The sequence below is a fragment of the Odontesthes bonariensis genome, chromosome 13 (genome assembly GCF_027942865.1).
Source record: "Odontesthes bonariensis isolate fOdoBon6 chromosome 13, fOdoBon6.hap1, whole genome shotgun sequence".
Taxonomy (NCBI): domain Eukaryota; kingdom Metazoa; phylum Chordata; class Actinopteri; order Atheriniformes; family Atherinopsidae; genus Odontesthes; species Odontesthes bonariensis.
In genome coordinates this window covers 30,234,929-30,259,983 of record NC_134518.1, presented here as the reverse complement: position 1 = coordinate 30,259,983, position 25,055 = coordinate 30,234,929, and the positions used below count along the sequence as shown (strand labels likewise).

The following is a 25,055-nucleotide window of genomic DNA, read 5'->3' as shown; positions in this document are numbered from 1 at the left end:
ACTGATTCTCCACGTATGACCAAAGCCTCGCTTTGTAAACTGCCTTTTGGATTTTTCCTGACTCTGTCCTGCATTTGGGTCCACCACCATAGTCACCACAGATTATCTGTAAGTATCTTGAAATATCTTTCCCAACTCGGCACCAAGTCTGAAATTAAATTTATTTTCAATCTAACCTCAACCTGAAGAGGTCCAACCGGTTGATCTTTGATGTCGGCACAGCATATCAGCCTGCTTCCTCCACCTGAAATGATGCACTGAGTCCAAAGGTGAGCCATCATTAATGGCTCGATCTATAGTCACTTTCATTCCAAATGTCCATCAAACCTTCGGGAAATCTGTCAACCTGTGAACCTTGCTCTGGGTGGACATGATTCAGGTTACTTTACCTTGACTGTGTTTGTGAGTTTGTGACACATTGTACTTCTGGACAGACTGAAGTCTTACTTTGCACTATGTTTATACTTTGTATCAGCATAGAATTTTTTATCAAGGCTTTCGTAAATGCAAATTATCTTCCAAGAAACTGCAAATATCATACAGACATACACTTTGTGTCAGGAGAATCTCTTGAGACGCTATGTAGAAGAAGTGATTAAGCTATTTAGTAATTATGTACTCTTCAATATAAGGTGTTTTTTATAATTCAGGTTGCTGCTTCACTTATAACACAAATTTGTGTGATCTATAATAAATCCAATGAGAATTCAAGTTTATATTATTTACTCTAGGAGTTTTCAAAGTGTGTGCCGGGACTCTCCACGGGGGCTCAGTGAATGGAGATGAGGAAATATTATTTATCAAATGAATAACTTTAATGTTTGTGATGTGGTTTAAGAGCTCATAGGCATGAGCTCTGGGGGAATTTGGCTATTATTCACGAAAACAAAAACTAATAAATATCTTAGGAAAGACCATTTATGCATTTAGTGTGGAAGGGATATGTCCATTAGCATTATGTGGTTATCTTGGCTCACTTGCTCAGTGCTTAGAGTATTAAACAACATGATCCTATAGTAATTGGCAAAAATTCATAAAAAGCTGTTGTGAGTGTGGCGTCTTATTCTTGCAATCTTTACATGAGGGAAGGCTTACGATCTCAGACTTTAAAAATGTCTGACTTAAACAGATTGAAGTTGAAAACTAGTGTTTGCACAGAAATAACGATGAGGGCTTATAACTGTGTTTACAGTGCTTGTTGATCTAAACTAAAGAAAACTGCTTGAAATGTTTCTTTTTTAAAATCTCTTTTTCAAAACGTTGTGTGATAGTATGACTGCGGACAGGATTGACCTCTTCTAATCCAAATACATCAAGTAGACCTCATTTGCTGCATTGGCAGTCCAGTTTTCTTGTTTTGAGTACAAGCACGGTGCAGTGTATTTTGAGTATGTACTGGTACATTATATGTATCACATGTTGTATGTCAAAAGTCTCTCCAATGATGCAGGACTTACAGTAGTGAAATTAATGATTTGGAGAATTTATTGATAGAATAGTCTTGATTAGATATAATATTTCATACAAGTTTGCATTGGAGTACTGAAGTTTTATTTGATTTGAGACTGACCTTCTTTTCCTTTCATAATTAGGCTAATAACTCCTTTTAAAAGCTATTCATGACTAATCATATGCATGTTGCCTGTCGTTCACGAGGAGGTCGCAAAGTTCCCGTGAGTCCTGATGTAGAGCGTAATAAATCAAGGAAACAGCATCGTTTTATTCACTGGAGTGCGCGCTAGTACGTGTTCGTGTGTTTTTACAATATGTATGTGTGTGTGTGTGTGTGTGTGTGAGTGAGTGAGCAGGGCAGCCATATGAAAACCTATCTCACTCTGCCGCTTTCCTTTTCCTCCCGTCTCAGTCAAGGACAGTTTCTCTTTGCACGGAGAGACTGAACCGCTCCGTATTCCGTCTGCCTGCCTGTCCTCGCTTTGTTGCCTACACTGCCTCTCAGTTTCAGTTTATTTATATAGCACCAAATTGCAATAACTGTCTTCTCAAGGCACTTAAATGATATAGTCCAATTCAAGCCAAATGGAGTTCAATTCAAATGAATCACAATTAATTTCAAAATAATACTACGGGGTATTTGTGATTGGCTCACGCATTGCTACGATCCCTCCCCCTTTTGTGATTGTATGCAAATCTGGACAGGATTTAGCCGGTGGGTGAGGTTGGGGCTGGTGGCGCCTGCCTCAGTAGCGCACACGAGACCCGAGTGCAGCCGAGGTGAGATCGCTGCGCCGTTGGAACTGTCCACTCTGCCGTGGTGCTGAACTCTACACCCTCTTCTTGCCTTCTCCTAGCTTTACATCGGCTCTGCTGTACATTCACGTTATTTTTGGAAAGGATTAAAAATCTCCTCTTTGGCTGCGTTAAGGCGCAAACTTCTCCCTTGGACGTCCCTCTCTGTCCACAGCGGAAATTACACCCCACCAGCGGTGTAATTGACCGGAGCGGAGCTCGAGATTGTCATTAATTATACTTTGTTTAGAAGTGTTTCTTCAGTCCGCTCAGATCTGCCCCTGTTTGGATTATCCCCTTGGATGATTTACGTCTGGACACACGGGTAAGAAAAAAATCGTCCTGGCGTGTGTTTGTATGTTTTCTTTGATGTGGACTAATTGCTAAAAATCCCTCCATCCGACCAGAGCGCCCTCCATTAAAAGTCCCCCTCTCTATCTGACTCGCTATCAAACACCCGGCTTAACCCTCATCATCGGTGAGGCGTTGAGACTCTTTGCCAATAATCTAACGGGTCACTCTCCTCGACTCAGACAATGTTGTATCTCCCGATCGGTCGCCTCAGGCTTTTACCATTTCATATTACCCGGGGCCAAATCCGGGAGGCTCGAATCAGCTGATATCAGGGTATCTGAAGTTGAGATTTGAGTTGCTGTTTTCCTGTCAGGGCGCTCGCGCTGAATCGCAAACACCCACTAATTATTTACTATGTTTAAGAAATGTTGGGAGGCACACCACGCTGCCCACAGTTTTTCATTTCTCCGCGAGGTACTTAGTATGTTATTATTTTTCTTTTTTTTTCCTTGGCACGCTAATCCTTGAGTGACACCGTTAGCAGCAGGGGGATTATACTTTTGTTTTTCATCCTCAGCTTTGTGCCTGACTCATTTAGCGAGATATAACGGGCTCTTGCGCCGAGAATGGACAATTATTGGGTTGTCTGGTGGTTTGCGAAAGAAATTCGGGGTCATGTTGCCTGTATAGTTTCTTTTATAACCGCAATGGTGCAGCAGATGGATTTAAAGCCACCTTAAAACCAGATTAAGTTCTGCCATCGATACGATTTAGATTTACAGTTTAGACCTCTTACGGGAGGTTTCTGTTGTATCCTCCTTGTTATTTCTAGAGAAATAGAACCCAATGGGGACGATAAATACAACTGAATAGCAAGTTCTAACAATAGTTGTATAATAAGAAAACAGTGAACACACATCTCTATTATAATCAGGAGGTATTACATTGTGTTCAAGTCAGTTTACTCTTCATCTTACTAAAACGGTGAGTATTAAGAGTAAAATGCTATTGTTGTTTCTTTCTTGATATATTTATTTTTTCTAAATTGAAAATGTATGCAACATAATTAAATAAGACTTACTTCTGGAAGGATAATCTGCCTTTTTCACCACCACCAAATATCACAAGAATGCAATGATTAAATTTTAATCTTTATTCAAAGTCATTCATTTTGTTATGTTGAGTTATTTGTCAGAAAGGCTGAGTCCTGATTTGCTTGGTGACAACTTGTCCATCGATACCATTACAGATACCTGTAATTCATACAGTAGGCTCAACGCAGTAAGAATCCCAACACATTCCTTGAGTAGATGCAACAGTAATGAAAATTCTTGTAGAGAATATGTGAAGGCTACAGAAACCATGCAGTTTGAACGTTCAGCCATCTGTAGGCCTCTACAATCCAGCTTCAATCCCTTTATTCCAGCAACGCATTCACTTTATCTATTAAAGCTCTTTGAAACCACCAGATAGAATCTATTTCCTCTGGTTCCTTATGGATATGTGGATCTAGTTTTCAAGGCTACGCTCACTAAATGATTCTCAACTTGAAAAGAGGAAATAATGCATCATTCCTATTAGTTATATGTCATCAATATTACACAAAGTTTGATGTAGATACTCATTAAACATGCACATCTCAAGAAATACTCACTTGAAGAGGGATGTGGAGAGTGAGAGAAGACAATGCTCATTTTCATAATGACTCTGTGGAGGCATTTCTCTTGATACTCAGAGTTAAGTTCAAACCCACAAGGATAACAACAAGGACGCAAAGCTGTGTTCAGAGTAGTATCAGTGGGAACACACTTCTATCAAATACATCAAGATTTGAAAGAAAAAATCCTTCCACTGTCTTTTTTACTCAATAAAGCCATTTAATAACAGGTAGGGGATTGGTGCTGGCAGCTGAGCAGATATAGAGTTAATGGAGTTGCTCTGCTTTTTAGTACAATGACTTCTGTTTGAACACCATGGGGGAAGCAAAGAATTTCTTCAGTCTATAATATTTTTCACCAGGAGGAAGAAAGAAAAGCTTGGAAACTGATGAAAGCTTTTCAAATATTTGAGTAGAAAAGCACTTTTGTGAGGGTGAGAGCACCCTGTAACGGCAGCCGCTAATGGGAGAGGTGCGGCAGTTATGGATGATACAGTGTGGTAGTAAAGCTATATAAAGTATGTTGGGGTGGTAAATTATTCTACCAGAGAAAATGGCACTGGTTTGGAGCCTTAGCAGCGGTCTCAGGTGTCCTGACATCATACTTTTTCTGTATAGTTATCAGATGCAACTGTAAACGTTGTATCTCACTGCTCAATACCAAATCAGGTCCAAGAGGTTTTTCCATTCTCTCAAATCCTGCACTGCCCTCCGAGGACTACTGTAGTATCTGTAGCACGTATGAAAAAAGGAAAGACATGGGGATGGAATTTCTTAACTCAGCTGCTCCCTTTTAACTCTCCAAAAGCCCAGCATATCTGTCATATAGACTGAACTAAATATGAACACGATGAAATGCCTATTATAGCTGTGGAGTCGTTGTAAATGTTTGGTTTATACACATAAAAGTTCTCCTTAGCTGGAAAAGACTGCAGCGTTGGTAAATCCTCTGAATTTTTTTTATCAGCTACTTTTGATATCTAAAGGGGACACTGACACAGCTACTGTCATGTTTTCTTTCTTTCCTTTAGCTCAGGCTGTGATATATGTCTCAGAAATGTGCGCCTTCACATAAATATGAGCATAAATTACATTTAATTCTTTTGTTGTCATAAGGTGGGGACTCAAATGCAGATAACTCTAGGAGGCAGTCAACATTTATGAGCTAATAGACTGAGCTAAACACAAACTGCGCGAGGCAGGAACGCCGAGGAAATGAACTACACAGCTAAATCTAAACACGATAAAGAAACAGGCAGAAATGCCTGGCGCGACCGAAGGAAAGAACACACTTGGTAATAAATGAAGCAATCCAGGGAGAACATATACTGATCTGCACATTAAGAGCAGGTGTGACAGTTCAGGAGTAAAACTAACTGGTGTAATCGAGAAAGACAAGCTACACAAAATAAGACTGGCAGTAAAGTTAGCCAGAGTAAAGGACATGGAGATAGGGCACAGAACAGGAGTAAAACAAAAGCAATCATCACGGTAAAACCAAGACTAACCTAGCAAGGACATAATAACAGAGCATAATCAATAATCCAAAGAACAAACCCACACACAACAAAACCCACAGACCAAGACACCTGCAGGAAGTAGTTGAGTTGAAAACTTCTAGTAAGGGGGATGCAAAGACACTTTTCTGTTCATTTATTTTCCAGAAGTTTTACTAATTCAATTGAAATCCCTTTTATTTTACTGAGATTACATTTTGGAGGTGATCTCTCCAAACTTTGTTGAAACAAAGCTAAAACACTGAAGACCAGAGGAAACCAAACGCCCATAAAGTTCACCTATATATACACATTTAATCTCATCTGTTTATATGCTTTTGCAACTTTAGGCGACAAATCAATTTGATTGTCCACTCAGAACAACATCTATACTGTTGGCCTGGCAACCAAATGATGACAGCAAGACACTGCGGACCCAGAGGTAGTTGGTTAAAAACATAGCTCCAGCACACACTGTGCAGTTCCAGTACTGGTTACTGGAATTAAAGTGTTTGCAGATGCTTTGTTGAACTTTGAAAGCAGCCGGGTGTTTCCTCCGTCATTACCAGCTCAGTATCTTTCATACAGTAATTTCAGTCTTCACATTTCACTTGAGGCAAGAAAAAAAAAAGCACCAACCCTTAGGCATCTAACTGCCCCTTTAGCTATATCGACTCAGTATTTATTCAGAACTTTCTGTGCTTGTTTGGAAAAACTCCCTTATTTAACTGTGGCAGCAAATTAAACTGGTCAGCCTTAACATTAAAACCACTGACAAGTGAGCTGAGAACCAGTGATCAACATCATACAGGGCAATGTTCTACTGTGTAAACTGGTGCTCTGGTGTTGATGTCAATGTCACTTTGAAACATGCCAGTAAGCACGCCCTTTCAATTCAGTAGACGTCAGTGGCTACCCCCTGCTGCACTTTCCTTGCCACATTGTAAAAACTGCTCAGCTCTCAACAGCCCAAGGAACACAACAGAGCATAAAGTGTTCACCAGGACTTCAAACTCTCCCAAGGAGGTTTTAGTGTTATGGCTGATGAGTGAATATTAACTCACGAGTGTTGTCCATTACAGCCAAAGTGATTCCACTGGAGCAATTTTGTTATGATAAAAAACACTTATATAATGGTCACAGTAGCTATTGTTGGTTGTTTACCTCTTAAACTCACCTGTCAGTGATTTCCTAGTCAGACTTGCTGTTACCAGCAACACCAAGTCTGTATGGCAGCTGTCTATAACCTTCCTCAGCTGTCAAACAACTTAATGTTTGCATAGTATATCAGATTCATGCGTAAAAAGAGTGCTGTTTTCAAAACATTGGTAAAAAAATACCAACTATTCTTTTCACAATCTGAATTCAAAATATTCCAAGCACATATTTAGACGCTCCTGTTGTTTGTTTTTTTGTTTCATCACTTAATACTTCAAGCCACCTCGACATTGACACTTGTAACATCGCTTTCCCCTTTTTCTATCTCCATTTTTCCACTCTTAGCTAAGCTTTAACTGCTGCCATCTCCCATCTGTGTCTCTTTGTCAGTCTTTGTTGTTCCTCTCTTCAATACGAGGTCTCTTTATTGTGCAGTAGACCCACACACTTTGAGGTTATTCTGTTATTCTGCTGCCATGTTTAGGAGACTAACATTCTTTTCTCTTGGCACGCAGCAGTTTGTCTGATGATGTGAAAAACATTTTTTTTTCCCCTCTGTTCTACACAAAGCAATTCTTTTTCATAAGGCTTCAAGGCAGCTTAAAAAGATGCAAATCAAATCTCTTTTTTTAATCACTTTTTACAGCAACTTGCTGTATGAATGACCGCAGACAGTCATAGAGCAAGGATTATGTGTGGTCAAAATCTAACTGGGAATATTGGATCATATTTCTTTTTTTTTTTTGCTACAAGGATCAATATGAAGCTAACAGTACAAGGCGCTGTCTCCTGACGTTTCAAACAGCACTGGATTTTTGAAGCATGACCTCCTCCACTCCATGTCTTGATTGAACTCCAAGTGGATTGTTAAATTTTTACTGTCACAACCCATTTCATACAGTGCTGCCGACAAGACTTTCGTGGCTACTGTTAAATTTGTGACTATGTGAAATACTGAGGCGGCTCTTTGGCAGATGCTCTGAACATAATGGAAGTAGAACACACCTTAAGGGTGAGGGCCAAAAGACTCACAGTCTCTAATCATGTGGTGTACATTGATGGAAGATGTGATCTGGGGCATTGTGAAATATGTTTGGGCTCCAGGTCATGCAGGGACCGTGAAAGGGGCAGGTGATTCAAGTCAAAAAGGGCCACATGGAACAGACATACTGGTATGATTTACAGCACAGACTGTTGAATTATACCAACCAATATTAAAACAGAGAATCTTAGCTAACAATATAGCAAACCATATCATTCTATGTAAAACAACTACTGCCTGCAGTTTAACCTGCCTAACAGAACCACTGCAGTCAGCACCACAATTTGATGGTGACACTGTGTATAGCAAACACTCAGGTAAGTAGTGAAGAACAAATAAGGTGAGAAATACACTGAGCTCAGTGCAGAGCACATTTTCCACACTTAAACATTTCTTACCTTTTACAAAAATCAACATAAAAGGTCACATAGTTTTGATCCAGAATTTGACTTAGTTGTTTACAGTAATTCTAATGTTACAATCCTACAAATAATCAACATCAATATGACTCCTATTATTGATTTGGCTTTCACTAACTGACCATGATTAAGCATAGTGATGGTCCAGGCAGGCCACAGAGTCATGCTCAGTCAGAACATAGCCTGATGGCTCAGCTGATTTTATTTTTAAGCATTTGACTGGCATATTAGAGACAAGGTGGGCCTTTTGAGCTGCCCTAAGCTGCCTACCTCTGTGGCGTCTTCCTCGAGCTTCTTTTTAACTCTGCTCTTTCTTTTCATAATGTATCTGACTTAATCAGGGTCATGCCTGTCATTGATGCCTGCTCCGTTCTGTTCCTCAGGGTCTCCACTGCTGCTTTTTCTGTCTCATGCTTTCCATGTATGCACATGGAAGGGCAGGGAGGTCCCTGAACAGAACCATACCACCATGTGTAACTTATGCTAATAGAAAGCAAAAAAGCATTTTTCTTTGTCAAAGCGGTTCTGTCTGAGACAAATTTAGAGTAATTTAGTTAAGATGACAGTCTGGTAGCCAACCACTTTGTGCAAGGCAGATAACTTACTTTACTTGCATCTAAAGTGGTTGTGGAGTAAGTGTGTGGAGTAAGTGTTCACACCAGTTATTTTTGCTTAAGTACAAATTAATCAAAGCAGATATGTGTAACCATTAAATATATTTAATTCTGAATAAAAGTATCTGACACAGAGAGGTTAGGTGAAGCGCAGGAGAGGCAGATGAGGAAAATACTTTATTTCAAAATGATTTCCAAAACACAGAAGAAAGTCGACAGAAACAAAACATAGGCTGAACACAAGACAAGGCTCACTAAGGGAGATCATGAAAAACAAGATCCAGGTGTTGGAATCAGCAACTGTAACCCTGGTATGAAACAGAGGAAGTAAACTTAACAGAAAACACGTGGGTAAATTTCTTTAAGATAAATGAGGAAGCGAGACAAAGTAGAAAATTAATTAAACCGGATAATGAGAACCACAAAATCAAAGCACCAAGAACAACCCAACAGAACAAAATAAAAATCATGAAACAAAACGGGAAACCGAACCTGAGCTTAACAACAAATAACACAGAAATCAGAGCAACAAAGTACACTAAAACAGACCATGACAGTATCCAAAGCAGAATGTTACTGTTTGTCAGATTTTTATTGGTGATTAGTTTCCAATTTTTTTCAACTGTGCTTCGATAAACTGTCAAATAGCGAAGTAATTTCAAACAAAATCTTGTGATATATGAAGTATAAACTATGTGTAAGTGTTGTGAAAGGTCAGAACTTCGTCAGAACTTCATCAGAAGAACTATTGCAATGTTTTCTAAAAATTAAATCTGTTGTGTCAGGAAAGAAACAGAATTACTTAGATGCAATTTGCAGCTGAAAACATCCAAAGTTAAAAGATGTATTCACTGTTTTCCATTCTGCCTCTCTTCTCCAGGTTTCAACACTCCTCCTTTCTCCACTTGTCTGAATTGGGTCTTCAATAAAAGCTTGTGCCATAGAGTGATATTAGCAAAATTTTGTGCTGCAACACCACAGCTTCGTTTTGAGATAGAAACTAAACTGGCACAAGAAACCGTCAACCCTCAAAAACCCCTTAGACTTCATTCCTTAGGCAGCCGCAAACTGCTGCATGCACTGTTAGAGGTACAAATAGTCACAAATGTGCATGTTCCCTTTGTTTTGTAAAATTTGATGGATAGAGTACAGACAGTATTCCTGTATATCTTACTTCCCAGCAGTTGAAGGCCTCCCTGGGAGAAATTAAATCTCAATCTTTATGTTACTTCTCCTGCAGAGCACCAACAGCACTGCTGGGGGATGACTTCGGGTGACAGTAAATGACCTAAATTTGCTCATAATTATCAGTTCAAATTATATTTTCTTCTCACTAAAATAAATTAAGCAATAAATTATTAAATAAAACCAATAAAGTATGCCTTGCTTCTCAATTTTGGGCTGGTTGACATTTGTCAAATAAAAACGAGGACTTTTATGATGTAATAATGTTGCAGTTTGTTTTGAGCGCATGTAAAGTTTTGTGTCGGGGTGGTCTGGCCAAGTGTTGCATTTTAATGGCATCATCGGCCACAGATCGTTGCTCAGCACTGCTGTGGCCAAGTATGACGGCATTGTTCTGAGCGCAGTCGATCACATCAGTCTGATTATGTAATGATTGTTAACAATGTGAGAGCCGTGCGCCTCTGCCAGGCTTCTGTCCGCAGCGTTGTAGCGACAGCCTGTACGTCCTGACATTTTGAATGCTCAATAAATTAAATGGCCATGAAAGAAAAGTCAAGGTCTTTCTTGCCTCTGCCTCGAGAGCGAGAGACTCCTGTGATCGTAAATGATTGTAATGTGGACCATATAATGTCCAAGTCCCTGTCAAACCATTGTGACACAGAACTTATTGGCTCTCCGGATGAAGAGGTGCTGCATAAAACTATTGCTGGTTATGTTTTGTGGTGCTTCTCTGTACTGCTGTTAATTGTTAATAATGTAATAGTTGGATGAATTTTGAAGATAAAGCAGGGGCTCATAGTGCTCACGGGGCTGTTTATAATTCTCAGATGTCATGCCAAGCTAGACAAAATTCCCCTCCATGACAAAAGATATACCACTTAATTTTCTCACTGGGTGTTTTTTTCTCTAATAAATAATGTGCAATGCTCTGAGGATGAATTAGTTAAAAAAATGATGCAGTGCAGCCCAGCAGCTTGGGACCGGTCACATGCAGTGTGCTATCTGGCATTTCTTAGAGGACTGTCTGGGTGGATCAAAGACGCACAGTATACCCAGAAAAACCTTGAGCCTCTTTACTAGTGCTAACAGAAGCCCGGAAGAAACAGTTTTCCTGCTAGTGTAAATTACCTTTACAGTAATTTCCGTAGGGATTTGTAATCAAAAATTAAAATCAATAAAACTCTTGCTTTTTAAGATTTCTTACTGTTTTTGTGAGGGGTTTTTAAATGTGTTTGTGGAGCTCTTTTGGCTTGTGAAAGGTATACAAAGTTGAAAAGCCCTCAGTCAACATCAAAGGGAAATTCTCTCTCACAGACAAAACTGCTCCGAAATTGCATGAAATGCCTCATTTGTAGTCCAGACTTTTCTCTCTCTGTAATGACATAATCATGCAGCACATTTGCATGATTTCTACACTAATGGTTAATGTGGAACAGCTCAAACAAAGAGTACAGTTGAATAGTATAGTCGAACAATGTGTACAAAGGGTCAAACAAAGGGTAAAGTCCAGAAAAGTTCTTAAGCTCTTCTCCTTGGCCTTGTTAGAAAATGTTCAAGATTATGGAGAGATGGTAGGATAAATTTAGAAGGACTTAAGAAAAGACAATACTGCCCACACTTATTTAGCTGTGATGTGTTTTCGATGCTTCATCTATTAGCATCGTATCACTTTGTTACACTGATAGATCACATTAGGAAAAGATATAACTGAAGATATTACTTTATTATCAAGGCACATAATTAAGAAAGGAAAGAAAAAGGCATAAAGAAACATGAAATGTGGTCACACTCACCCTCATATTTATTCAGTTTTTCCAATGCTAAATGAGAAAATAAAGGAAACACTGACGCTCCTTTGCTCTGAATTTTGTGAATTAAATCAGACGTTATCATGGATGCCACTCTGATAGTTTTAGGTTATTTCAGTCAATCAGGAACCTTCCTGAGCTAAAAGTGACTATTCGACCAGACTTGAAAGAAATTAGGAATTGTTTTGCAATCCGCCATTATTTTTACTGCTGAGCAATCACAGCTGACCAAGATGGTGAGTCATAAAAACACAGGAGCATTTTAGTCCGGAGGTTCTGCAACAATGTACAACATGAAATAATCAGTTTTTTTGTTTGTTTTTTTAACAATAAAGTTTTTAACCTGCTCTTTGACATGCTCTTCCTAATAACGGCCGACCAGATGTCCTGACTCCACTGATCAGATTTTCAATTTTTTTTTCATGAGCTCTTAAAAGGAGGAGTTTGACATTTGGGGTAATACTCCTCTGTGCTTTTCACTTCAAGCTGAGAAGACTAGTACAACTCTCATGTCTGTGTGCTAAATTTGCAACCACATCCAGCAGTTGAGAAAGATAACGTGCTTTTAGATATCGCCAGGCAGCCAGAATTTTGAAACCACGTCAAAAGCAATCCATTAATTTGGTTAAAATCCTTTGATCATTCATGTCCAGTGATTTTTGGAAGATAATCAGTGGCAGGGACATTGGTGTATTTAGCTAAATGTATTTTCTCTATGTTCTGTTTTTCTATCTTAGTCCAGACAAATAAAGTGATACATCCTGTTTGCTGCTTCCAAAGTAATGTTTGGATGCGTGCAGGATCCCTGATTCAGTCTCAGTGATCACTGAAAGCTCACAGTCCACAACACAAAGCCTCTGCTGTCCTGCTGAGAACAAAGCCGGCTGCAAAGTTAGAAACACATCAGATGCTCATAACCGCTCCAGCGATTGACCAGAGCTGAACTCTGGTAACTCTCATTACTTTATTATGTTTGTCTACCTTTTATAATGCAGCTGGGTCAGAGTTTACATTATTGTGACCCCATACCATATTCAGTGTATAATAGATGAAGATGAAATACTGCTTTTCAAAAAAAAGGGGAAGTCCCTGGCTTGTTTGAATCCCAGTGAAGCACCTGCTGTCTGTGTGTGAGGATCATTGAAATTCCACATTTGATTTCAGAAGTTTCTCTGCCTAGATTTGGACAGCCTGCCAGGATTTATAGCAGATTAACTTTTGAAAGTGATTTAGCTTTGAGGCTCTGCAGCCGCTATCAGGGCAGAAAAATATAACTTTTTCTCATCCTCTATATCCGCGCCTGCCGGCTCACAAATTCCCACGTTTGCTCAATATTCAAAACATGCTAAATATGATCTGCATGTGTGACCCTAATTGTGGCAGGCTGAATATATCAAAAGTTAATTAGAGGTTTGGACATGAAAATGGATGATTGGCAGCCATGCAGGCACAAATATAGAATAGACACAACGCTATATAGGAATTATGTAATCACATCCACACACACAACCCAACACAGAAAACACAGTCCCTGGAAGGATTTGTGATGTTGCTTCAAAGTGTAACTGTTGTGCTCGAAGGATTTAATGGAGACACACAATACGGCAGTCTGAGTTCAAAGCTCTGTGTTATCCCATTTTATGTGTTTGGATTACATCTGAATGAAATACATAACAGCCTCATAAACTGGATGGGGAATAATGAATTATGTCATCACAACATGCAGGCAAAAAATTTACACAAGGGTCTGTCTCCTGCTTTATGTGTCATCTAGTGGGATGCAGTGCAGCAATCCGCTTGGTGTTTGGAGCAGTCATCCTGTCTAATGAGTCAAGGATATCAGAGCATTGCTATCCTCCAGGGTTCATAAGGAGGGCTTCAGACAGCAGGTTGCCGCTTTGAAGCATCTTTGAACTAAGTATGGTGGTGAACTCAGAAGCATGTAGATTTTGGGGACTGATACTTCATTGATTTTGAATGATGGTGCTTTTGTGTCGCAATTAAATATGATTAAACCATCATCAATTCCTTGTTGGTCACTTGAGGCATCATAACAGGTTGGACATAAAACAGTCTGAAAGTAACACCTACTGTAGCTGCTGTTATCACTATGTTAGCAGCGGGTGGCATTTAAACTGTATAGCAGCATCACCTTTTATTTAAATTTGATTCCTGGTCAATATCCATTGTTCACTTACTTTTTAGATCTTTCACTTATCAATGCCGACATCTGGACAGATTAAAGTTTCACAATGTTCATCAGTCAGTTTGCAAAGATAAATGTAGCCTCCTGTTCAGAAAATACAGTAGATGTAAACTTTCCATAAACCTGCAGTCTCAAATGGCCAACAGAGAGTGATTCTTGTGGCTGAAATGTCAGTTTCACATATAGGTCTATTGGAAGATCGTTTTACTTTTATCTTAGTAAGCATTTTCCTAATTAGCTCATAGTCTTGTTTACAAATTGTGTCTTTTGTTTAATAGAGAATGACAGCCATTAAGTGAATTACTGTCCCCATTAGAATGATATAGACAATAAAGACGGGTATACATCAGCCCATGGCTAAGTTTTCTGCTGTTCTCAGTCTGATCTACTCTTCACTGATAACTTTAAAGGGCCAAGATGGCTTTGAGGCTTCAAAACCTGAAATCACAAACTGACGTGTGGTGTCTAGTGAATTCATGCTGGTATTTGATACAATTTATAATTGCTAGTTGCTGACATTGTATGCTGTTTGAAACATTTGAGCGAAAAAGATGCTAAGATGATCATTAATGATCATATCAATCATTATCAGCCAATTAACTTTTTAGAAAGCTGCAATACAACAGAGCATATAACTTTTATTTACATGACCTGAGCTTCATCAGTGAATGCAATTTTTGTTGAGGAAAATCAATTTAGTTTTGCTTATGTCGCCTTTTGAACCTTTGCAACACTCTAAAGTAAAGTTGCACTGAGTCTGTTGGGAAGATCCCATTTGTCAGTTTTGATTGCCAGTTGTGACTTCCAGCTGTATTTGGCAACATCAATGCTGTCGAAGTGGCGGATGCTTTCACACTTAGCCTCGTTGTACTCACAAGTCAAACTATCTGAAATTTCTGGCAGAAAAGCACGCAACAGGTGAACAATGTTTGCTAATTTATTCTGTTTGATCATTTGTCTTATCAGGTAAATAATGTCAGAGCTTAGAAGTAAACTTTTTTTAGGTGAGGCTCAGTGAGCATGAAATCAGCAGCATGCTTCATAACCCACAGTCACACTGAGAGCCGCCCGGAACAAGCACAGTTTTTATCTTCTACTCACTGAGCAGCCCAGGCCGAGCAAATTGGAGTTAAGCGCACCTTGGTGGGTAATGAGGCAACAGCAAAAACACTCAATGTGTCACACTTATATTTATCTTTTCTTATTTTTTGAGAGGTTTTCCAATTTTATAGTTTCTTGAATTATACCACTGCTGAGACGCTGATATATATATATATATATATATATATATATATATATATATATATATATATATATCCAGTTTAACACTGGAGCATAGTAAACCGGTGGAGGTGCTTTGGAGGTGGAGGTGTCAAATTTTCAAGTGACCCACCTTCTTGAACTTGATTTACTAAAAGAATTACTTTAATGGAACAAAAGAAGTTAAATGTGCTCAATATTAAGTTTCATGTCCATACTAGATAAAAGTAAGATATTTGTATGTTGTATGTGAAATTTGCAAATCAGTACACAATGGGTTGAACCATGCTGACAAATATCACCAGCCTGAGAATATCTGTACATTTTCAGTGATGGTGTTTCCTCGGTTTGTCAACAATTGGTTCTGTGTATGGGTGCTTTAAATCCCGGTTATTTATTTGGCACCACTTGAGGGCCCACGGAAGGCTGTGATTGTCATGAAAAGATACTATAAATATGATAATGAAGTGGAACTCAAGATTTCATTCTTAACACAGTGAAACCGTAAAAGGTGAAGACATTTTCTGTTGGCTGCATAAGCCAGAGAAAAGTGTGAGGTATGTATAAGTGTTCAGTTTTCTAATGACACATCAATTTTCTGTTTCAGATTTGAATTTTCTTTAAATGTCAGAATATGGATATTCTGTTAAAATTAAGCACAAGAATAAAAGATTGTTGTCACTATCATACATTGTGTAGAATACTGGATGATGTGATAAGATTTCTGCTCACACAAAAGCCTTCATTTGTCAATCAAAGTAAACAAATATACTTCTAAGCAAAGAAATTCTCTTCCTCATAACAATACTTACATTAATGGTATTAATGCCTACAAATTGCAAAAAGACAATAAAACCTATGTTAAATCTGTACATAAATTGGTGCATTAGTTAGCTTAATGAATTTGTCTATTAGTCCAAAAAATCATGCATGTTAGGTTGATTGGCATCTCTAAATTGTCCTTCGGAGTGACTGTGAGTGTGTATGGTTGTTTGTCTTGTTTGTCTCTATGTGGCCCTGCGATGGACTGGCGGCCTGTCCAGGGTGTACCCCGCCTCTCGCCCATTGACTGCTGGGATAGGCTCCAGCCCGCCCGCGACCCGATCGACGGATTCAGCGGTATAGATAATGGATGGATGGATGGAATTTGTCTATTAGCATATTTGGTTATATTTGATATATCATGGTGATTATGGGGGCTCAACTGCCTCTTATTTGGACCTGATTCTGAATATATCAGATATGATTAAGGCCATGCTAGGTTTGAGCCTCGTCTTTATCTAGAATTAGCTCAAGTATTTGGATTCAATTTAGGCAAAGACAATCCCCTCTTTCTGAAAATTGCTTCTGAGATGAAAGAGAAAGAGAAATAGGGACACACTTTTTTGGAAGAATCCTTTTCAACTCTCTTTTCATAGTATGGCCAGGATTTCTGCTCATTATTGTGCTGTGAATAGTATAAACCAGGGTGCAGTTAATGAGGTCTGTTGGCATTTTACCCATGTGAACAGCATGCTGCTTTGAAAAATGTGTCCTAAAAGTGAGGTTCGGTCAGTTAATCTGTCATAAAAACATTTTTCCCGCAAAGCCAAGAAGCTCAAAAAGATTATTACTCCTCAGGTGTCTCTGACCCACATTTTTTACTCTTTAGACAAAAGCAGTTTGAGACCGCAGCGTAACTAAATGTCACATATAGCTTGTCTGTAAAGAGATATGAGCTTAATATACTGAATGCAAATGTGCCCTCTCAATATGGAAAAATTAGAGGCTGCACACAAAGCAGAATCCATGTTAGCTGTTAGCAGATACAGCTGCCAGCACAGCTGGGAAGCTGCAAAGGAAGTGCTCACATTGCAAAAAGATGCCGTACATCCTTTCACCAAAACATCTGTCATTTTAGATGAATGGCTGGTGATTACACAATGATGGTTTTGTAAGGGGGTGGAAACTAACCACCTAATTCTGGATACATGACAAGACTCATGGTGCCACATTCTTCTGAGAAGAGGCAGCACAGATGAGGTGTCATGTCAGTCTTGGAAATCAATAAAAAATTGTCTTTCAATCCAATTATGAAGTTATGCTCTGACTTTTAGAAATAAAGATGTGCTCACTAAAACTGTTTGACCAAACCGTTATAGGGCCTCAGGAGCACAACAGAATAGGGATTAAGGGGACTGAAGGTTTCAGCAGCACAGCTGTGTATCTGTTTCCTGAGCTTCTGTAGAAACAATTAGAAAGTGCAAATTATGTGTGCAGAAGGACAATGTTTTGTTTAATCATTTTTTTCTGTGAATTTTTTAATCAAAGTTTCCCAGCTGTCATTTCCACATGAAAACATCGTTAATTCCCTGCACAAAAAAACAGGGTTTTTGACGTCTGAATGAATGTTGTTTTCAACACGCAGCGCCCTTTATATTTCTGTTTTTTAGCAGTCATGACCTTTAGCACCACACACTCCAAATGTTTATTTGAAACTTCTGAAAGTTCAGTTTTGGGAGAATGGCCGTTTTCTGTCGGTAACATCCCACTGGAAGTAACTAAAAGACTTGTTCAGAAAAGAGAGAGAAAGAACTCCCCACTTTCTAACAGTTTCTCTCGATTAAGGTGTTCCTGCTGAAAGGGGAAATCAATTTACTCTGTGCTGCCTATTGATATAACAAAAATGTGATTCATAATATCCAATTCAAGACAGATCTAACATTTGCAACTCTAAACACCAGGTTTATAGTACTTTTCTTCAAGGAAAATCTCTCTGCTGTACAGGATGTAGGACATTTTATGTTTCCAGCTGCTGCAACAGCTTGCAATAAACTGAGGAACTGGGCAGTTATCATGAGTGGCGACAGTCTCTATGTCTGAGTAGATGAAACAGCACATAAGCACAGAATCTTCATCAACACGACGTCAAAGAAGAAAAATCTTAACGGCGTGAGCCCGAAAATTTAATAGACAAGTAATCTCCAGCAGCACAGAGCTAAATTTCTATAACAGTGATTTTGTTGCTCCAAAGTTGTTGCCAGAATAGAGCGGGCAGATCAGCACAGTGCTTGTGTTTTACTGCAGTCTGCAAGGACTAAAACTGAAAAGAAGCCAAACCAAGCCCAGTCGCGAATCAATCAAAAAATAAAGTAATTAATTACAGGACAATATTTTTTATTCTAGCTAAAGTTAAAATAGTCATCATGAAAAGTTGTGATAGTTATGTTTGTCCACATACCACAATGAAGGTGCAAACTTTAAGAGATGCTAATGTTTTACAGGGCAGTGTTCAGACAATATAGCAAAGCAAAGCTGTAACCATATTTCCTTGAAAAATTTTTTGTGCCTTTAACGTGAAAAAGTTGTGTTTTGCGCTTTGGAAATACATAGCTGTTGGATATTCTGGTGTGACAATGCGCTTAAATAAGAAAGTAAATATAAAAAATAAAGCAAATAAAAAATTAAATATAGCTGAAAGCAGCGATGGGGGGGGGGGGTCTAGCAGCACATCTGCAAAGCAGGCAAGCTGTGGCTGCTCAAGAAGGCGTCACGAGTCCATGCACCAAGTTTGGCATCGTTAAATCAATGCATCGCAGAGATACGGCCTCACTTCCTGTTTGTGCGTCGATGCAGAGTTTGATTGGCTGCCACGGGCAAACGGAAGCGAAAGTAAAAAATCCACACGATAAATTTTGTGCGGCTTGGTCTGAAGATTCTATGTGTCAAGTCTTGTGGAAATCGGACAATCTGCGTGACCTGCAATGCTTTTTGAAGGTTTTTGATAAAATTCAAAATGGCGGAAAAATCCAATATGGCGCAAATGACGTCATGGGTTGCCATGACCTCGTCTGCATCCAGGACCTCCAACGGTACCTCATTTGTGAAATTTGGACAAACGATTCCAAAGATATGAGCAAAAATGCCTTTTTGTTCCACACAGTGCCCCCTAAAGGCCAAATGTCACCAAACTTCTTGGGCCTCTCAAAGATATGGTCATGAGTCTGCGTTAGAGCGGCTTGGTCTGAAGATTCTATGTGCCAAGTCCCGTGAAAATCGGACAATCTGTGTGAAGTGAAATGCTTTTTGAAGGTTTTTGATAAAATTCAAAATGGTGGAAAGTCTAATTAGACGGAAAATGACGTCATGTTGGACTTGTCTTGATCCAAGGATTCAATTGATGCCTCATTTGTGAAATTTGGACCAAGGAGTCCAAAGTTATGCAGCTGGATGCACTTTGAACTTTGATGTGTTCAAAGTGCCTAGAGAGTTCACTGTACGAACATGGAAATTCTAGACGTTGACTTTGGCACTGCCCTGAATACGTGTGCCAAATTTCACAACTTTTTACCATTGCGTTCATGGGGCTGCCATAGACTTCAATTGCAGCGCAAACGGATCAATAATAATAGGAAAAGCTACTAACACAATGGCCCCCAATAAATAAAGATTCGGCAAATTATCATGACTTAATGTAGATTTTTTTCACTGGGGCTTTCAGCTATATCAGATATCGTCTGATATGCTAAAAAAAATTCCCATTTCATTGATGAGATTGTCATAATTCATGGAGAGACTGGACTCAAATGCAGGACTGAGGAGGCAAGAAGATGAACAAAGGCTTTATTGAAAGCTAAACTCAAACGGAGCAAATGAAGGACAAACTTACTGACTAACAGACTGACTAGGAAACCACGAGAGGACAGACTACAGCTACAACTACAACTGACAACATCCAATAATCTGGCACTGAACAAAGGACTATACACAGGTACACACAAGTGTACTGTGTAAAATGAATCCCATCAGGGGATCATTTTTCTTGGATGGTAAAGGCCAGGCAAACCTTTCTCTGCCTCTAACACTTGCTGCCTTCACTGCAGCTCTTTTGTGGCTAATGTCCAACCATCCATATTCTAAACCCGCTTACTCAAACTCAAGGTTGCGGAGGGGGGCTGGATCCAATCCCAGCTGTCATTGGGCGAGAGGCAGGTCACCAGTCCATCACTGGGTCACACAGAGACAAACAAGACAACCTTCCACACTCACACTCAGTCCTAGGGTCAATTTAGAGTCACCAATTAACCTGACGTTTTGGGTCAGTGGGAGGAAGCCGGAGTACCCGGAGAGAGCCCACACATACACAGGGAGAACATGCAAACTCACACAGAAACGCCCTTGCTGGGACTTAAATCAGGTACCTCTTGCTGTGAGGCGACGGTGCAAGTCACCACACCACCATGCAGCCCGCGGTGAATGTATTAATGTACAGTAACAAAAACAATTAACCAGTTTTGGATGGACTAAATGTGGCTGAGTATTACTACGTGTCCCCATTTGTAATATAGGGCACAGATTAAAAGCGTACTCACTTTTCCAGGCACTGCGTTAATCACAAATGAGCAAATTCGAGCTGAAAAGTCTGATGCTGAGGCTTTAAAATCAATTTTTACTGGATCTTAGTTTTAATTCATGGCTTGGAGCCTATATAATGCAACTTCCCAGTTTATAGAACACATTTATAAGGTCTGCTTTTAGAAATATGAGCCTTGTTAAATGAAATATGTTATTAAAAAAGCACAAATCTCTACTCTCTCCTAATAAAGTATTCTGAAGGTCACTACTGGTTATTTCTGAGAGACTAGAGGTAATACTCAATCTATTGTTTATGCTGCTGACCAGTTTGTAGCTTCAGAGTTGTTATTAGGGTTTGAGCGCCCTGGCCTGAAGGAATCAAGGCAATATTTTTTGCAGGATGGAAGATTTTTACTCCAAACATTCTATTTCTTTTTGCCAGTCTGAGGATATAACCACACAACCTTCCATTCATCAGCCAACTCCTCTAACCTCGAGGCAAGTTCTGCCCCTTTTTATGAACCCACTTTACCATTTACTAACTGACTCACCGGCTGCAAGTCTCGTAGAAAGAAATGCAATATGGTCTGTTTGAGTTGTTAGAGACTTTTCCTCCTCTAGGGCCACCAGAAACTCCGAGCGAAATACTCTTTTGTTCCGTGCTGTATGCATCATATTGTAGCATGTCATTCTGAAACCTCAACTCATTGTCATGCACATCATAAGTGTCTGGACCACAGAGGCAGATAACATTTCTTTGATGCACCAAATAATAACAAAGCTGTCATGGTGTCTGAGGAATTTGGGAAGATAATTCATGCATACACCATGCAAGGTATTACATGACAGCTGTGTGAGATACATATTTAAGGACGTTCAAAATCAGCCCTCTCTTGCTGTGTTGTAAGAAAGTGCTCTGTGGCAGATTGGCTCAGCAATTTTTTTTTAAACGTTTTGAAAGGAAACACAAAGACCAGACAGCGGCCCTATCCTCAGGGAAAGAGTGTTTCCTGTGGTTTCGGTTGTGCTTTGAACTTGAAGGGGTCCTTTATCAGTATACAGTGTTTGAGTTGTATGAGTTAGAGCGTAGACTCTATGAGAAGAGCCATGATAACCCTGCCAAATAAGACATGGCAGCAAACACTCAGCAGATGATCCAGTGTTCTCCAGATTTCTCAGAGAGATAAACTGTAGTACTCCAACTAAATTGATCTGTACATAGCAACACTGCTGAGCATGCTTAAATAGATCTACCCACAGGGGGTCAGGGATGTGTCAGCTGAAGCATATGGTGGAGAGGGGTGGGGGGCAACAAAAGCAGAGCAGTTTATCTCCTGACTGAAGTTCCCCTCCAATGACCTCCCTGACAATTTGAATAATTTGAAGCAAGTCTCTGTAGGGAATCATTGGTTTACAGAGCAAACTGGGAGCAAGTGCCTCATCTCTGAGAGATGAAACGGGCCCACATGCCTGTGCAGCAATCCCATTTCTCTGCTGCACAGGTGGGCTTGATTTTGACTGGAAAATATCCTTGTGAAGATACAGTAGTTATGTTTACCTTCAGGGGCCACCCACAGGAGCTTTAAAACATCAGTAATGGTTGGTAAGTCTGTTCATCTGGTCTAAAGCTAACAGTGTTTTTTTTTTTTTTAAATCTACCCCATGAAGAGACATAACAACTGAGAGAAAACTATTAAACTGCAACGTGAGCTAATTCCATTGAGCCAACAGTAATGTGTTTAACACTAGATATATAGCTTGAAGGTTCCCTTTTAGCAGTGCTGAACATTAAAGTGATTATTTGAAAGAGAACTGTTTCCTTCATGCCGTGTTAGCAGATTAATTTACTTAATCAGGCTAGATTCTTGCACATGATAATGTTGCGTCAATATTAATGTATAGTTATTTATATTTCAGTTAACTCCATCGACTGATTTAGGAATAGGTTGACATTTTACTATTTAAAATATTATTTCACCTGCCTCCACTCAGCAGGGGGCAGCACCGAGGTGATGGAGCTTTAATATGTTGAAGTCAAAACGGCGCCATCTTGGATTTCTGCAATTTTTATTGTCTTTTACCAGCATATTTATTAAAACATTCACAAGGTAAAGTGCACAAAAACGCACACACAGGCTAGGAACAAGTGACCTGTTTGGATACAATCATTTTTATTTTCTACAGCACCCAACAAGCTGAAGCTGCTTCATATAAAAAAATAAACTGCATTTCCAACTTAAAGATTCTGAGAGGTTTTATATTTCCCAGTGTTTTTTCTTTTTTGTTTGCTTTGCTTCCTGATAGAAAAACAAATGAACTTATATGGAGCCTATAATAGTTAACTCCCACCAAGTTCAAACCGACATTTCGAACCTTATATTGCTTCAAAAAAAGAAAAAGAAAAGAAATCACTCAAGGATCTTTGATCAAAACTCAACCCTCATGCAAACTCCGTAGATGAGACACATTCTTATATCACACCAATATTATATCAAACAACACGGCAAACCTTTAACATGCATATTTAACAGTTTTACCAGCCAGTGGTTAGTTTATAGTCTCAGAGAGACGCAACTTAAAGCTTTAAGATGACCTTTGCAGTCAAACTTGGACACATCAAATGAAATCCAAGTGAAACTGTGGCACAAATTACTGCTAGAAAAGAAAGTTTAGCATAATCAACATTGCATGCATCTTTAAACAAACAAAAAGGTAAACAACACACCCCTGAAAGAACTTTGAGGCAACACGTCTGACCGCGTCATCGTCGCAGGTGGGACACGCAGAGAAGAATTCAGCTCATCAGTTTTTCCATTTCTTCAAGATTGCTCGTGTCAAGTTTAGTGATTCTCCTGTTGAAGTGCATCTCGATTTGGCTGATGATATCCATGTTGTGCTTGCTGTCCACCATGTTCACTGCAAATCCTCGTCTGCCAAAGCGTCCTGTGCGGCCAATCCGATGCAGGTACGTCTCATTGTCAGCATTCCCGCCCATGTCCACGGGGAGGTCAAAGTTAACCACCAGGGACACCTGCTCCACATCGATACCTCTGGAGCACACATTTGTGGTCACCAGCACCTTCTCCTTGCCGTTCCGGAAGCGGTCGATGATAGCTGCTCTCTGTTCCACTGTCAACTCTCCGCTCAGCAGTGCCACCTGGTGGCCTTCTTCGATCAGGTGGGCAGCCAGCCATGAAGCCATTCTCCGCGTGTGGCAGAAAATCATGGCCTGTGCGACAGTAAGGCTGCCATACAGATTGCAGAGAGCTGTGAACTTGTCCTCCTTCTCCCTGCAGAGCACGTAGAACTGCTTTATAGTTTCTAGGGTCTCCTCTTCGCGCTTCAGCCTGATGATGTTGGGGTCAGGGACCACTTGCTCCGCAAACCTCCACACAGAGTCCTCAAAGGTGGCAGAGAAAAGCAGCATCTGGCAGTCTTTGGTCAGCTGTCTGTGGATCCGAATGCTCTGGTCCCGATGGCCCTGAGTGGCGATCATCACGTCGGCCTCGTCCAGCACAAACAGAGTGATCTTCTTGGGGTCGATGTGCTTGTACTTGGTGCACCAGTCGAGCACCGTGCCTGGTGTCCCAATGACAATCTGCTCTTGCAACTTGACGCCTCGCTCCATCCTGTTCCCACGAACGGCGTAGGCCAGCTTCACATCCGGACAATATTTCCCCATCTGCTCGATTACCTGACCAATCTGCAGCGCGAGTTCGTATGTCGGTGCGACGCAAAGGCACTGAGTCCACTTATTGGCAGGCTCAACGTGGCTGAGCATGGCCAGAGAGAAAGCAGCCGTTTTGCCCGTGCCAGACTGCGACTGCGCAATCAGATTCTGAGGTGGCTGCGCCATCATCATAGGCAGAGCATTTTCCTGGATTCTGGATGGTCTGTTGAAACCCATGTTGTACACACCTTTCCGCAGCTCAGGTTTCAGCCTCAGCTCCTCAAAAGTCCTCACGGAGTACAAAGGGGAGGTGGGGTCCGCCTGCAGGACCTCCACCTGGTTTCTATTCCTCACCAGAGAGCGGCGGATCAGTTTGTTGAGTAGGGATTGTTCAGCCAGGTCCACTTTGTCCCCGCCAGCTGCTTTCCAGCCGCCATTTTCAGGCTCCTCGGGCACTATGTTGGCATTTATGTCTTCTTTCATGTTAAACTTACTCTGCGATGAGTCAAACTGAAAGGATGTACATGTAGTCTCCTGAACGTCAGCAGCAAGCGCCCACGAGTCTTCGGACATTTTCGAATATTTCCTTCCAAGCAAGCGAAACTTTGAAACTGAACGAGGTGGATTCCCGCAATTAACTGCAGCTGCTGTGTGCGTGGGCGTCA

The 25,055-nt window shown here is 40.2% G+C and overlaps 1 protein-coding gene and 1 pseudogene across 1 annotated transcript in view; one reads left to right on the top strand and one right to left on the bottom strand.

Annotated features, from left to right (window-relative positions):
- Positions 1-1,933: 1,933 nt before the first annotated feature.
- The window catches only part of fstl5 (follistatin-like 5), a 198,956-nt gene continuing 175,834 nt past the window's right edge, over positions 1,934-25,055 (top strand). Inside the window, exon 1 of the mRNA XM_075481902.1 lies at positions 1,934-2,572. Within this exon, the coding sequence (XP_075338017.1) occupies positions 2,550-2,572 (23 nt within the window). The 5' untranslated portion in view covers positions 1,934-2,549. The remainder of the gene's footprint in view (positions 2,573-25,055) is intronic.
- Positions 23,515-24,963, bottom strand: LOC142397393 (ATP-dependent RNA helicase DDX19B pseudogene; annotated as a pseudogene).